Source organism: Pantherophis guttatus, chromosome 2 (assembly GCF_059756535.1).
Source record: "Pantherophis guttatus breed Tessera chromosome 2, ASM5975653v1, whole genome shotgun sequence".
Classification (NCBI taxonomy): domain Eukaryota; kingdom Metazoa; phylum Chordata; class Lepidosauria; order Squamata; family Colubridae; genus Pantherophis; species Pantherophis guttatus.
The window spans coordinates 207,901,007-207,918,566 of NC_142064.1; the positions used below are offsets into that span (position 1 = coordinate 207,901,007).

Sequence of the window (17,560 nt, forward strand, 5' to 3'; positions counted from 1 at the left end):
ATGGAAACAGGGCCATTCAACTATACATGAGGACCTCTGTGGGCTGCACATTGACTTAGAAAACCACACTTCTTTATATATTTCTTTTTTAATACATCCATACATTAATTCAGATAGGAACTAGTTATAACTAATATTGTTTCCAATATATGTGTGTGTATCTGTATACAGTGACACACACACACACACACCTCTCTATGTACAGTATAGCAGTCCTTGACTTACAACTGTGACTGACCCTGGAATTACAGCCATAAATTGTTGCTGGGTAAGTCAAGGCATCATGTGATTGACTATCTTTTCTCATAGTTCTTAACTGAACGCCATGGTTAAATGAATCCATTTTCCCCAATTGGTATTTTTTTTTTACCAAAAACCGGGAGTATATGCTAGAATCTGGCAAAAAACAATCATGTGACTGCAGGATGTGGCAAACAACCATAAAGATGGTAATATAAACCCATTAGTCACTAATAACTGCAATCAGTATTCTGTAAGAATTTAAATGTCCGTTCTCCCTTCCTCTCCTTCTTTGATATTGTAATGACAGAAAAAGAAAAGAAAAAAATATTATACACAAAGGCATTTAGATCACCTCTCCTTCATTTTGCTCCAATGATTCTATTTTAATTTGGTTGCATTTTGAGCATATTTAGCTTATTATTAATTTATAATTGAAAGTTTTATAAAGCTAAAAAAGATACAGACTTTTGCCTTGGAGGGAAGAGAGAAATTAAATCTTTTTGTGAGGGAGTAGAGAAAGAAGGTTATGTTTGGAGGGAAGAGGGATTCAGCCTTTTTTGAAATGAGTAGAGAAATTAATTGAACCTGTTTTGGAGAAAGGTGCTCCTTCGTGTGCTGAAGGGATCCAGACCAGGTTGGCTTACCAGTGCAAGGCTGCCTTCCCAAGGATTAGGATAGGCAGATGTTGCTTCATGGTATCATCGCAGGATGTAAACTGTTCCATAAAGCTGTCTTTTGCAATTGATTGCTGGTGATTTTGTCAATCCAAAGGTGCTCAAGTGAGGTTCCAGATGTTTTGGGATTGGGATTGCACCAAAGGTGCCTAATGCTATTGGTACTATCTTTGTTTTCTTTCACTACAGTCATTCTATTTTTATTTGCAGGTCTTTGTATTTTATGATTTTTCTCCAGTTCTGCAGTACCATTCCAGTACTGCAATGTCCACTATCAAGATTTTTTGTCTTTCCTGTCAACAACTGTTAATTCTGGGGTGTTATGCTTGTCTGTTTGAATTCTAAAGTCACGGAGCATTTTAGCTTTTTCATTTTCTTCATTTTTTATTACTTTTGTCTGATTTGTTCACCAGTTCTTGCTTACAGGCAGATACTATTTCTTGCAGATATTCCAATGCGCTATCATTGCTACTTTGCTACCAGTTAGCAATTTGAAAATTGTTGGTAAGCAGGTAATTTATCTGTAGTTGCCCCTTTTCTTGGCTCTTTCATTATCAGGTAGGTTTTGCCATATGTTAACCAATCAATCAACCAACCAACGAATGGGTGTACACCAGTCAGATGTTTCAACCAAAAGCCATGCAGTTCATCTTCTCCTGGTGCTGTCCAGATTTTGGTTTTCCTTGCTCTTTTTCCCACCATTTCTGCAGTTGTTACAAATTCTTTCGTTTCAGCTTGTTTATCCTAATCCACCTGCTTTATCCAAACTGTGTTCTTATTGTATTTCTTTGGATTGTTCCATATGTGCACCCAGAACTGCACTGTTTTTTTCTTTGTCAGGTGCTAACTGATTCACTGCAGTCTCCCCATTGATGGATTGATAGAAATGTTTTTGATATTATTACCCCAAAAAATGTGTTTCTGTTGCCTCAAAATTGAACAACTTTAATGCTTTCCAGTTCCTCATTCTATTATTGCCCAAATTATTTTAGTATATATTATCATTTTATAACAGAAGATTTCTGTTCACATGATGGATAATGTGATCCCAAGCTATTTATGGTTAAAAGAAGATGGAAGAGTTGCAATAGAAAAGATTTGACAGAAGGAAAATGAAACACTCTACCAAGTCTGTGCTCCAGATTCTTCCTCTAATAAAAAGCAGATAACAATGTATTTGAATGATACATTTGTACTTAATTATTATTCTTTCTTGACTGTCCATCAGAAATTTTCAGTCTTCAGCACAGATATACTGATGATCAACTTTTGAGACATTGATTACATTTTTGGTTACTATTATTCTAGTTTATATAAAATGTGTTTATTACGTTAGCTTCTCCTATGCTAATGCTGAGAATTGTGGGAACAGAAAGCCAGAAGTTGCAATACATCTGTATGATACCACATTGAGGAAGGTTATCATGTATAATGCAGAAGTAGGAGTTTAATAAAACATAAAACCATAATTTTTATGTTTTCAGTTTATTAATACATTTGATCAAGAGCTTTTGGGTCAGGAATATAGATAAACTCTATTAAAGGACACAGGCATTTATTATAGTTATACTCTTTCATAACTATTATTTATTGAGTACAATTATACCATCCATATTAAATAATCCTCTCTAATTACAGATGTTCTGTTTTCCTCAGCATGCTCTAAAAGCTTTGTATGTTTGTACACTCTGCACCATACTGTCCAAATTGGCTTTCTCTGGCAGGATCACTGTTGTACTCTGCAGTGAGTCATCTGCATACACAGCAGTACAGAAACCTAACATTCTTGGCTTGTAACCACTTTCTATTAAATGTTGGCATTCTATTCTCTTTTTGAGACCTCTTCAGTTCTAGCTTTTTTCCTCATTTTGAAAGCCTTAGGCAACAATGGATTTAAACAATCAAAACAAAACTCTCTATAAAGAAAACTGATCACTTATAAGAGAAATTGACAAGTCTCAGCATGAACAATGTCAATATTATTCTATTAATTTATACTGTAGCTCATTAATTGGTATATTATTAAAAATTATATTTTAAGCAGGTTACTACATGGCTATAATCCTGAAGAAACTATACCATCTTTCTTATATTGTTATTTAACACGGAGAGGACAAGAGACAATGGATGAAAAATTCCATTTGCTTATTATGGTGGCTGCTACAACTAAAATTATTAATGTGGTCATTCATGTTAAAAGAAAGGAGAGGAACTGCTATTAGCTCAAAGCATTTGATAAGTCTCCCATCAGATTCTACTAGAAAAGCTGACAAAATGTCAATTGAATAGCAATTATGCTATTACATAAATGCATTGCCGGTTGAACTATGTACCCAATGAGATGGAGGGAAATGTCAAAAGGTATACCACAGACTCGGTCCTAGGTCTTACATTGTACAAAGTATTTATGACTTTAATCTCAGTAAGAAAATATAAGTATCAATTTTTTAGATTACCAAGTGATAAGAGAGAGAGCAAATAGCTTAGCAGACAATATCAAGGGTTCAGAAAGATCTTGACAAAATGTAATACTGGGCAAAACCCAGCAATATATAGTTTGGTCTAATGGTCAAATGTAAAGTCCTATACTGAGGTAGGAGAAATCAGTGTTGTATCCAGTTAGTGACCATTTCGCTATATGACTTTGTCGCTGGAACGGAATGCAGCCACTAAACAAGGAGAGGGCATGTAGGATTTGTGGAAGGATCATACAGAGCAGCAGCGGATGCCTTGGTGGATCACAAACTGAACGTTTTACAGTTGCAAAAAAATGATAAATGTATTTGTAAACTGCAACAACAGCATATAGTGTTAAGATCAAATCACTATTCTTCTTTATTTTGCATTGATCAGACCCACATCTAGAATACTGCATCTGATTCTGGGCATGGTATTTTAGGAAGAAAATCGACAAATCAGAGTCATCCAGATTACAGCAAACAAAATGATAAGGAGCCAGAAGACATGAGGAACAGGGTAGGAGATTAGACTAGATGAAGACAAGACAACACTAGAAGGCATGTTCCAACACTTACATTCTATTAGTTCTTCATGACTAATAGCATACACTGAACATTTGTTAAGAGTCACAAGACTGCTTGTATTGAATATTGCTTTGTGTTACTTTGCAAATCATAAAATGTTTCAAACCAGCATGATAGGCAAAGATAAAAGACACTGAGTAATCTCTGAACAGCTTCTTCAAACTAGAAGCAAACAAGTCCAGATATAATAAAGGGGCTCAGTTTTTTTATTAGCTGTATCTTTTGCAGGTTACAGTATTAGCATAGCCAAAATGTACAAGATAAATAATTAAGCTTATACAGACACACACACTCCCAGTTCTCCATATTTGATTATCCCATCTTCCCCACCAATGTTAACTATGTTGGATAAGTGTGAAGGAATAATGCGATGTAATCCAAAATATTTGTGGGGTGTAATCCAGCACATCTACAGAGAATCAAAGTGGTGAAACTTGACTTATACTGCAAACTCCTTAGAGCAGAAATCTTTTATTTGTTTGCAAAGCTCTGAACACTCATGTCAGCACACAAGACCCAAAAAAAGTATTACTTTACTTTACTTTTATTTGATTTATATACCGCCCTACTCCCGAAGGACTCAGGGCGGTGAACAGCCAACAATAAAATTCATACATACAAAATTTAAAAAGCAGAAATAAAATCGAATTAAATAGTTTGGCCCAGACAGATTAAAAAACCCCTATCAATTTAAAACAAACTTTGAATATTAAAAATATTAAAAAATATTAAAAATTATTTAAAAAGAGGGAGAAAGTTTAGTTAGTTAGGTTTATACTTAAGAATTATGTTTTAAAAGATAACACCCAATCATCATCTGAGTGAAGGCAAAAGGAAAATAACCCAAGCACAGGATATAGGCAGAGATATATAGAGATGAAATTATTGAAGGAAAATTGTAACCATTTTCTAACTATTACAAAACAAGTCATGCAAGCACAAACTGATTTCCAAGCGGGAGATTTGGAAAGCCACAACCAAAATGATCAGCATAGTATCAACCTAAGATATTGATTTTTTTCAATAGGAATTTTTTAATCAAAGTTGTGCAGGGAATGATATCTCCAGTTCATACTTGGGAATCCTGAAAATGTACACCCAAAAATCTCAGTGGGGCATTCACATCGTTTATGCTGCAGCCTGCATGTGGCAGGACAGCAATGAATGATCATTAAAGTGAGGTGTATTTGTGTGTGTCTTTCTTTTGCCTTCGTCATTCTTTCATCCTTTTTATTTAGCAAATGACTGGCTAGCATCATCTATGTGCTCTACGCAGATATTGTGCATTCATTGGCTGGCACATGTAAAAATTCAAGGACATTAAAAGCTCTTCTTCCCTAAAGGTGAATTTTTCTCTAATGGAAAGTTTATTTACAACAGCCAGAGTTCCACTGTGAAATACTCTCTTCAAATAACAGGTCTGCATGCTTAAGAAGCATGCTTGATTCTGTGAAGGAAATGGGCTGTTTAAAAATGTTGTAAATAAATTAATACACACAAAAAATAAATTTTCTCTTCATTTCATTTCATTTCACCCAATTAAACTTTACAAAGAAAAACTGTCCATTGTGTGTGTGTGTTTGTGTGTGTGTTAAACAATCTTTTAACTAAAAAAAAGCAGACATATGCTCCATAAATTATTATGTCTATTAATAAACACACAGAGACACAGGTACAAAAGGGGTAGTGGTGAAAAAAATGGGAATCACCATCCAAGATATAATGAAAGACTTGTTTACTCTAAGCCACCATAAAAACTTAAGAATGAGTAGTATATACTGTTCAGTTCAGTAAATTATATTGTAATAATTTTACAATAGAATAAAAAGATCATTCAATTATTTTTCCCAAGCAGCTGTTCTGGCAAAATTCATTTCTACTGCCAAATAAGGAATGTAAAGGCAGATAAACATATCTTTCAACTGTTGCTAGATGTCCCGTTTTTAAATCGAAATTCAGGTGCAATGATCCAACTCGTCCTCCTATTCATATACCTCCATTCCCCAAATCATGCAGACTTTCAGCAATTTCCCTGCAAATTCTAGAGGCAGCATTGCAATCTTGCAAGAATTTGGCAATCTCTTTCTGTTATCTTTAAAAAGATAAAGTTGAGTATTTTATTTTGAATTAATAGGGAAATGGAAGAAGCACACATCTGATACAGAAAAAAAATGTATAACTTCCAAAGATAAAATACATGGAAATATTTAGAATAGTAATTATTTCAAAGGACATAAATCATTATTAAAAATATTTGAACCTTAAGTCAATGTCCATATAACTTCATTAGCTATGAATTACAGTTTCAAGTTATTATAATAGCTGCTTAAGAAAAAAATTTGGAAGCCAAACTATACATTCTCTAAGAAAACTTGGATCCAATGTAATAATAATTACACGATATTGTTTGTCTAGCTTGGCCTAAAGGAGGTGAACAGTGTGATACTCTAACAGAATGCAGCAATAATAACTGATGTATTTTCTTAAAACATTTTCATACTGTTTTTAAAAAATTCAAAAATAAACTTGAAAGACAATCAACAAGACTGAAACACTTCCTGACTTTATCCAAACATTCAAGTTATCTAATTAATGTTTTCAGAAAAAGTTTAAGAACATTTTTAGTGCTCTGATAAAGCTGCCCATGCCATTACATTCATTAAGCCATTTTTTCAAAACATACAAAACAGAAAAAGATTGTTTAGACGGAAAATTAAGACTTGTAGTGATGACACTACCACAATAAAGCTCTCCTAGGAAACTGCCATAGTGTTCTGAGGCATGAAACAAAGCTCAGATTGCCTTTTTAAAAATGTATGGTTTTGATCTAGTTTGGATGAATACTGTCGTCTACTGCACCAATTTTTTTTAAATGTTATTTTTTTCTCAAAACTAGATAATAAAAATGGGATTTTCTCTAATTAGACTGTTGACCTTGAATTTCCTCCTCCCCCCCTCTCTATATATATACACATACACACTACATACATACCTATATACACATATGCACAAAATGATGAAATAAAATGCTGAATTGAAAAGAATAATCCAATTACCAAACTGAAATAGAAAAACATCTTTACATCTTTACCTTTATTTCTTTCTCTAAAAGTGGAAAAAAAAAGTTAGGTACGGGTTTTAGGGGAAGGAGAGTGGGCCTCTTGCCTCCCCTCTCCATTCCTGGAAGGCTTCAACTAGGTAAGCCCTGTGGCACACGGGTTTCCTGCCTCTCCTCTCCTGAGAAACCTGTACTTTTCTGTATCCCTCCCTATGAGTCTCCTGAACCTATGTACCATTGGGCCTAGCCAGCTGAAGCTTTCTATGATATTGGTGGAGGAAGGCCAGGCTTCTTGGGAGTGATGGGGGAAGCAGGAAGGTCGTGCAGCCTGGATGCAGCTGACCAAGGCCTTCCAGTACACAACAGGCTTCCATTCACCAGTGGGCCTGGCCAGCTGAGATCTTTAGGAAATGAGGGAAAGGAGGGAGGAGGCCTCTGTACCATTGGGCCTATGTGGCTGCGCCTTCCAGCTCATGGCAGTTTCCACATGCTGGTGGATGCTGGGCCTCCCTAGTCCCAAGATACCACTGTGTGGTCATTTAACAACTACAATAGGAAGAGCTAAAATTATGGTTATTAAGCAAGGCGTGAGTATCTTCTTTGTGAGTATCTACTTTGTGGTTGTAACTTGAGGACTACCTAGATATATATAATCTCTACAAGGTTCTGAACAGTGGTGAAATCTGAAATCTGCTACCGGTTTGCTGGCCGCACATGCGCTCTGCGTGCCAAACATGTGCTGCATGTCTGCACATGCACAGTGCGCACCAAACACACACTGTGTGCACACCCATGTGCAGTATGCGCCAAAAGGAGGCTCGGGAAGGTAAGTAGAACAGCGGGGGGGAGGGAATCACCTGTGCCGCGCAATTTAGATTCATTAGAAACCAGGATTTCCTGCTTTCTAGCAATTTTAAATCGTGCGGCCCAGCTGATCGTTGGAAATATCGGTTCAGAGGAACCGGCAGCTTTTTTTTTTACTACTGGTTCACCCTAACCTGTAGTTTTTATCACTACCAGTTTGCCTGAACTGGTGTGAACCGGTAGCATTTAACCACTGGTTCTGAACCTTTGCACAAAGATGCAACTCATATGCCTTCTCAGTTTTTCTGCCTCTCTTCTTTCCTAGAGCATCTTGCCAGAGATTCAGTGAGGATTCAGTGAGGATTTTTTCTGTGTAAAAATATACATTTTATGAGTGTATTATAAAGTATCTGATTTTTCCACTCCTAATTATAATACTACCTTCTAATGACATGCAGAAGAATGCAAATACTTATTACACAACTTATTTTTTCTCATATTCTACATACTTATCCTATTTTAATACATCAAATATTAGAGAAAATCAAAATGATGCTTATTATTTCCTAGTAGCCTTTCCAATTTATTTAATCCTCAGATTTTCTAGCTGTACAAGTCTATCTTGATATAGGTTAACATGTATAAATATAATCAGAGTAAATATCAATAACTCTGGAATCATACAATATACTACTCAGAAGCCAGTTTCATTGAATTAAATGGTACTTTCTTCTAAGTAAGTACAAAAGTAAGCAGGTAGGTATACGATTTCAGCATATTAATTGGTTCAAGTACCATGGGATAAGATTTTTTATACATTATTCAATACATTACCTTTCTGTTCATTGGTTTCTGATCAGGGATTCATAGTACTTAAAAAGATGCTACAGATAATCCCTACATGAAACTCATTATCTATATCTGTTTAATCTGTATCTTTGTCTGTTTATTTTTATCCATTTGTCTTTTCTCCAGCATTGCCACTTCTGCAGCCAGAGTTGTGATATTATACAGAACCACATTATTTTTCCAAGTCTGTTTATTAGTTCTGGCTTCTTGTCTAACATTTCCTGTTCACACTAATTCTGCCTAATCACTGAATCCAGTTTAGCTGCAAGGATACTTCAACCTAGGCAGCTTTCCCATTTTTAGACCATCTCATTAACCAAACAGGCCTCCTGTTGCTCTGTCATTTGTCAGGTGAAATAAAAAGAGAAAAATGTGAAAGACCAAGCCAAGCACTGTAAAACTTTTTATGAGCCATCTCTATAGAAATTGAACCTTTGCAAAAAAAAAAAAAAAAAAGTGTCTTCCTCTCAGAATATTTATAGACGTATTTTGACAATACAGAGGAAAGAACAATCATTAAATATATATTTGCATGTGTATGTATGTGATCTCTGCATATTTCTTTGTAAACATTCTATATCACATTCTTCAAATTTCACACACAAACACACACACGCTAGCTAAGTACCTTAAAAGTCAAAGATATTGCATTAAGATGTAACTTCTAAAATCAGATTAATGAGTTTCACCAATTATATGTGTCAGAGTGTGCACAGTATGACTATTTTGAGACAACCCAGGAGCAAAACACAGTAAACAGGTTTGTCTTTCAAATAGTGGTTTATCTACAAGGAATATATACATACATGTACTAGGCAAAGTCAGGCATTCAATCATCAACTACAACACAGAAGCAGACACGTAGAGAGGGATGCCCTCATAGGGCCTCTCTTATATATACAGCCATATCATTAAAATCATATCAGCCCAAAATCCTTGTTGACTCCTTCCCTGCCTTATATCATTGTAGCAGCTGGTCAGCTCTTAAAAGTATTTCCCTGACAATATGTTTCTTTGCTCTACAGGTAGTCCTCACTTAACAATCTGTTGCTTAGTGACCATTCAAAGTTACTGTGGGACAGCCCCCCGCCCCAAAGCTACTTAAAACCCAATTCCAGAGTTCTGACAGTGCTCCCCCCACCTGCATTTTGGCAGTTGGCAACCAGCTCACCTTTTCAGCTGGATGAACCTAGAAGGAGTAATCTTTCGGCCTCTTTCTCTGAAGACAGGCTTGTCCTCCCAGTCATATATAAATAAAAATGACTTATATTGTGAAAAGAATACACCAATTCTGTTCAGGATTACAATGAGCCTTTGATTTCCAACCATTTAAGGCTGGAAGGTTCAAAGTTACTGCAGCCTTGGGAAATGTGACTTATCCTCAAAGTTACGACATCACACTACTCCCTACAATTACATTATTGCAATCTAGATGCTTGGACATCAGCTCACATTTACTACAGTTGCAGCATCTTGTGATTACATGATTGTGATTTGCGACCTCTCCAGCCAGTTTCCGACAAAGTCAAGTGGGGAAAATTGGATTCAATTTAAATTTGTGCAACAACTGCAATCCATTTAAAAATAAGGCAGTGGTGGGTTGCCCCCAGTTCACACTGGTTCTATAAAACCGATAGTAAAACCGTCAGGAGGCTCCGCCCACCAACCCTGATGTCATCAGAACGCTTCTGTGCATGCGCACACACGGCCCTGTTGCGAACCGGTAGTAAAGGTAAGTAGAACCCACCCCTGAAATAAGGTATTGTGTTTGTATTGATTACAACTAGACTAAAGAGTAACATTAGTAGCCACCCACCATTATCCTGTGATAAGATAGGCAGCCAACACATTTAATAAATAAATAAAACTTCTTCATGTCACTCGTGGCTCCCGGTGATAAAAGTTTCTTGGCAGCAATATGGAAGTGGCTTGCCATTGTCTTCTTCTAGGATGTTTTTTTTCTTTTTTAACTTCCCATTCTAGCCTACAGCCCTGAAACTCCCCTTAGGTCTCCCATCCAAGTTCTAAATTATGACTGATTCTGTTTAGCATCTCAGCCCAAACTAAACTACTGAGCCACATCCAGACTAAACTTTTGTAAATGCATTTTACTGGCAATGCTTTTGAAGATAATTTAAAAAACCACAGCTGTTACAAAAATAGCATCTTATTTATTTAAAACATTTTTGCCCCCTCTTTATTTGAAAGGAATTCAGAATGACTTTGCAAAGACCAATCATATGCTCGTAGGGCTTATAATCTAAAATATATGACACAACTTAATCAAATGAATAAGGAAAGGCAATGGAAGAAACAGCAAGCTCAGAAAGCTGCCCTTGAAATTTTTATACCAAAAATAGCTCAGACAATATGACAGTATGACAGATGTTAGATCACAGTGGATCTAACAGTAGTAGAGGAAGAAACAAAGATAAATTGTTGTCCTGTGTGAAACTATGGAACAGCCCAAATTCATTTCTGTCTTTTTGCTCTGCATTTTATGAAGAATGTGTGTATTATACGAATAGTATAAAGTTCTTTGGGTTGTTTTTTTTAACTACGAAATGATACTATTTGGTTGTACTGTTTATACTATACAGCGTCATTTCTTTAAGATGTTGTCCTAAAATGGGGGCCAGAAATACTTGAAATAATCAACATATCCAGAATATAGTTATTGTGTTGCAGTATACTGCAAAATTAATGTAGATTTACAGGGTGAAAAACTGCTACAAGAAACAGATTATTTGAGGAGGGTAGAATACTTGAAAAAAGTTTAGCAGCCCAGTACACACATACTATCCAAGTATACACACTTTTTTTTTTTTTAACTACAGGAGAAAACTGAACATGCAAAGCTCTATCATCTTTAGTTTGGCGCTGATTGATTGATACTTCAGTTACTAAAATCTGCCAGCTTTTGATACCAGGGTGGATTTGATTTAAATCAAGTTGATTTAAATCACAATTTAAATCATGATTTAAATCAATAGTAAAAAGGCTTGATTTAAATCAACTCGATTTAAAATCATAATTTTTAAAGAGCAACTGTCATCTCTGCTACTCTTTTGACCCACTGTTGACTCACCGATAGTCCCAGTGTTGCAGAACATACAGCCTCATGCTACATAACTAAGCTCCATTTCATGCTGAATAAACTAAATTATTTATGTATCTTAAATAGAAAACTATCTTACGATAGATTTTTATCCCAAAAGTTCTTTATTAAAATAAATTCGATAAAAATCAAAAAAATCCGATTTAAATTAAAAAAAATCTGATTTTTTTGATTTTTTTAAAAAAATCATTGATTTTTATCCACCCTGTTTGATACCTTATCAGGCAAATTTTCTGAATGTGTAGCCAGTTGGCATTACTCAAATATTATTTAAAGCTTAAAATATATTGCCATAAGCAAAAAGTTTTCAAAGGAAAGTTACTCACTAAGCTGCAGAGTCATTCAGCTGATACTCCCGGGCACGATTAAAGCAGGCCTGGACTCCATTGTCTGACCACAGCCTCCGAATCACATTGGATAAGTCCTCTGGCATGATTCCCTGCTCCTCTGCAGTGCAAGAGAGTGCAAACAACTGGCGAGCATCATCCTGCAGGGAAAGTAAAATTGAGACATTTAGGACCATGGGCAGGGGAAGCAAATATCACATTATACTGAAGTTCACATTTTGCCCTTATTCTCTCTAAACTCACAAAAAGTTCTTCTCAGAGTGAAACATATTTTGCAAAGGAAATAAAACACCCTCTAGTTACAAAGCAGATGCCATTTATAAATGCATATCACAAAGAAGTCTATGCTTAACAATTTATATGGGTAACAGTTGACAGCAGAATCCTGAAATTGAGCAAGGTCAGTCCTGAATAGTATTTGGGAGTATGTTACAGAAAGAATTTCAGTGATACAAAACCTGAAAAGTAGTTCAATCAGATTTAACAGTGTGAAAAATTGTATATACAGCTAGTTCTCGACTTGCAACAGTTCATTCGGTGACCGTTCAAAGTTACAACATCACTGAATAGTGTCTTGTCACCATTTTTCAAAGTTACCACCTTTGTAGCATCCCCATGGTCATATGATCAAAATTCAGATGCTTGGCAACTGGTTTGTATTTATGACAGTTACTGTGTCCCGGGATCATGTGATCCCCTTTTGTGACGTTCTGACAAGCAAACTCAATGGGGAAGCCAGATTCACTTAACAACTTGATAATTAATTTAACAACTGCAGTGATTCACTTAACAACTGTGGCAAGAAAGGTCAGAAAATGGGTCAAAACTCACTTAACAAATGTCTCGCTTAACAATAGAAATTTTGGGCTCAATTGTGGTTATAAGTCAAGACTTCCAGTAGTAAGAGACTAAAGCCCAATGTAGGCATTATTGTACAGAATTGTCTATGGAGGTTCTCCATAGTCATCCAGATTATGACTGTCCCTGATCTGCTTTCCAAAAAGTCTACTGGACTTTTCTTGAAGGTGTTTCACTTCTCATCCAAGAACTTTCTTCAGTTCTAACTAACTGATGGGGAATGGAAAGGATTTATTTATATATTAAATCTTTTTCATTCCCCACCAGTTAGTTGGAACTGGAAGAACTTCTTGGATGAGAAGTGAAACATTTTCAAGATAAATCAAGAAAGTCCAAGTAGCCTTTTTGGAAAGCACCTTTGGGATTATACAGAATTGCTCTGAAAGAGGCTGATTCGATACTGACATAATGCCAAATGGAAAGCCTACTTGGCAGTTGCTACCAGGCTTTGGAACTCCCTAAGAAGGGGGAGGGGACAGACAGTTTAGATGTATCTAATGACCCTTACTTCAACTATGGAAAGACATTCTGGTTCAGATAAATGTTAGATTTTTAAATTATGAACTAGAAGGTGTTCTTTTTCAGTATCATGGAATTTTTAATTGAGATTTAAATTTCAATTATAATTATTTATTTATTTTTTTACTTTTTATACTCTGGGTACTATTTTAGTTGAAATATGGAGCAAATCTAACTAAGGAAGCAGTTACTTTTCATACCAGGGGTGCCTCCCCAATTTGGAATCACTAAATTCACTGGCTATGTAAACTGGAGGAAATGGGAGATATAATATGCCACTTTGGGAGAATGTCAGTATGGAGAAGTAAACTTTAAATTTAGCCAATGCAGAGCAGATAATCTTGATATAGTAGGGAAAAAAATGGAACTACATAAACTTATGTCCGTGGTACTCGTTAGCTAATTTACACTTGATAAAGAATGCAAATAATATTATAGATAACAAATATCTGAACGTGCTTGTTTACAAATAAACAAATTCTTCGTTGCTTGAAATGGTTCAGAGGTAGCCGGTGCATTCATTTACTTTATTTTACTAATTATGAAACAATATTTATTAATTATGAAACAATAGACCTCACTGTTGCATCTTCATAAACTTCCACACAATTTTGGGGAAGCACAACAAATTCTCTCATAATGATTTGCTATCCTTGTGATCACAACTTTCTCATTATCAAGGCACTGGTTTATATCTGAATGAATGAATGAATGAATGAATGAATGAATGGCCAGACTGAAAGTTGGGATACAAAAGGCATATTCCCATGAATTACTTCAACCCCTCTCTGAGTGAGACAGAAAAGGCACAGTCTTTTAAAATAAAGGGGTCTGTTCCCCACAGAGACTGATTAAGAAGCTGGAAAAATCCAGTGAAATAAATTGGGAATACTTATTCCAGGAAGTTTGTATTTTTATAGATTCAGGTAAAACATACAGGTGGAAATCTGCAGATTTTAATTTATGGTTTCTGGTGGTGCTAAGTCTCACATTGTCATGCCTCTGTACCGGTTATGGAATGGATTATTTAAATGCTGCCTACATTTCTACTTCTTGCTATGTTCCAGAAGTTATACTTTCTTTCTTTAGAATTTCTTGGGATCTGTAAAAGTAATTTGAAATAAAAGTAAATTGAAAATATGCATTTGAAGGTTCTAACAGCAAGGACTTCACTTGCACTATATTTTATATTTTTTCTTGCCCTTACATACCTACATTATAGTATCTTTTTTACATTGTATTTTTTTAAAAAAAAATCTGCAGACACAATGGGATCATGAGTGCCATCACTAAGTGATATGGTTATAAAGTGTGACATCACATGACTATACAGCTTAGCAATGGCAATCCCAACCGTCCCAGTTGTTGTTGTAACTCCAGGACTGTGTAGGTCACTGTACTATTTAAAAAAGGACACATCGTCTGCAACAACTACAAACTCTCCAAAGTAAACATAATTTTGATCTAAGCGATGTAATGTTATAACAGAATGGCTCCTTCTCAGTGAATTACTTGAAAAAACCATTGTGGCGTATTTTATATATACAGATGCCATTTTTTCTTATAGAAATTAGTGTTTAGAAACATTTTGAAATGTGCATAATCCTTGTTTTTATCAAATTTGTCCAATATAAAAGAGATGTTCCAATCATTTTTTTAAAAAACAGGCAATATATTCATATTTAAAAAAACAAACCCAAGTTAGCACAAAATGAAGGGAGCTTCAATACACTGATGCATCTCTTTCCTAGGAAGCAATCCCTGTACTGTACTTGGGTTTCTATAATATTGTTAATTCTAAAACATTTAAAGTCCCTACCCATTTAGGATCAGAACTATTTTAAAAAGGAAAATGAAAACAGAATAACATTTCATGGAAAATGGCCATGAAAGTCTATATCACAAGTGTATATACCTTGTAAGGACAACACTCTGCCAACATATTATTCCAGATTTGTCCTAATGCATGGGGATAGGCTTTTAGTACGTTATCTATTAGTGAAAGAAATAACATATTTATATTCCCAATTTCGATCTTTCATATTTTTCTGAGATTTTCCAGTAAGCCCTGTTTGTCTTTCAACTTCTACCTTGCATCATAATTCCACAGAACACAGGTGATGTGTTGTCATATATTTTGGTTGCAAGTTTATACTTGAAAAAATTTGCATCTAAGAAGAGTTGTGCTGAATTAACTCTGAGGTGATGACTTAGTTTCCCAGTTATGCTGTATTTGTTATAGAGAGAAGCTCTGTCATTCATTTTCATTCTATCATCATATTGACTTTTTCTATGATCTTTCTAACCTTGTGATTGATAACGCCTTTATACATTATTAACCTTAGGAAAAAAAATTTTTTTTTCTATGCCTAATATTTTGGGCTTTGTGCTGTAGGCACTAATTAAAGAGGAAGTAAGAGGGAAGCCAAATAAATTTCCCTGCATGACAGGAACCTAATTGATAGGAAGCTTTATCCTCAGTTCAGAAATTAGCACTATATACCTTGCAATATCCCAGTTTGTCCAAAATGGACTATAATTTTGTAAAAATGGAAACCTTTTCACTGTTTTGAGATAATAATATTTGCTGCAAAAACTGATCCTATTTTGTGCTAATTTTCTACTATTAAGCACCAGGATAGGTCGCAAATCAGACAGACGCCTAGTTAAGAAAGATACTAAATTCTGAGGAAATAAATATTTATATAATTACTTATTAATCAAATTCGTATGGCTATCTATCTCACAAAAACCAACTCTAGGTGGTGTACAACAACCTGATAAAACAAGACATATATAACAGTCATTATAAAAATAAAAGAATCAATATTAAAAAATATTATTAAAAGCAAAAGATACAAACCGTAGACAGAGAGAGAATGAGAAATATCCACCTCAGTAGTGGAGCCATTTAGACATATCTTCAGGTCCCTGTGATTCCCAGATTTGGTGACATAATCAGAGCTTGAGAGACATCAAGAGAAATGGGGCTAATATAATTTTGGGGAAAAGAATGTTCCATAAAGTGGACATTCCATGAACATTCCTAGCTGATGGTACAAAACAAATGTATATTTTGGGATGGAAACACCAATTGCCTTGTTTCATTAGGACTGCCATTGGGTAGCAGATGAAATAATTATAAAAATTCTTCATGAATGGATTAAAAATAAATGTTAAAGATAGAAGGAAGGAAGAAAAATAAGATTCTATAAAAGTAACCAGTCTTTAAACCATCCAGCTAGAAGTCAGTCACTAAATGTCTTACATTCTTTGAAGACATAAGTTGGAAAACTCTAAAATGAGCAAATAACTAAACTATGTCAGTTTGTCTCCAGCTTCCATTTCTGAAGACATCAAGACTGAACTACATGTTAATCTGACTGCAAAGACCAGGACTGTGATCCAAGGGAAGACCTGTCAAATTTTTCTTTTCTTCTCCCCAATACTAAGACAAGCCTAAGGATTGAATCTAAACTAAATTGTTTCACACTTTTGATGGGTAGTTTCTTCCTTTTTATCCAGCTTCCAAAATGTTATCCAAATCACCATTTCACAACACTTTGAATTGGTAATTGGTAAAATTAGAGGCACCAATATCACTTCAAATAAGTTTTCAAAAAGTCCTGAATCAACTCATTCCACTGTGGCTTTAATGTTTGCAACAATGTGGTACATGAACCTACTGTTTCTTTTAAAACCAATCATTAGGTTGTAGCTTTTTACTCAAAGAGCAGCACAGAGAACTTCCTTCCTCTATATAGTTTCATTTTGAGAACTGTGTTGGGAAAGAAAGAAAAAATTAAAAACAGCAGTTTTCTGCATGACTAATTACTGTTATTAATCTACCTTTTACGAGGTCACCTCCCTGCCATGAAACTAGAGCAAATACTGCACTAGATGTCCAAAAATGTTGGCTGATTTTCGTATTGTCAGTATCCATGGAATTGAGTGAAATACACTGTTTGATACAGTTGCCCTAAAGCTGCTTCACAATCACCAAGCAAACAGCACAACTAACTTTGCACAACATGGTTTTTACTCAG

At 35.1% G+C, this 17,560-nt stretch overlaps 1 protein-coding gene across 1 annotated transcript in view; it reads right to left on the minus strand.

Moving 5' to 3' along the window:
* Positions 1-17,560, minus strand: part of GNAI2 (G protein subunit alpha i2) — a 105,647-nt gene that overhangs the window by 25,622 nt on the left and 62,465 nt on the right. Inside the window, exon 4 of the mRNA XM_034440757.3 lies at positions 12,117-12,277. Within this exon, the coding sequence (XP_034296648.1) occupies positions 12,117-12,277 (161 nt within the window). The remainder of the gene's footprint in view (positions 1-12,116; positions 12,278-17,560) is intronic.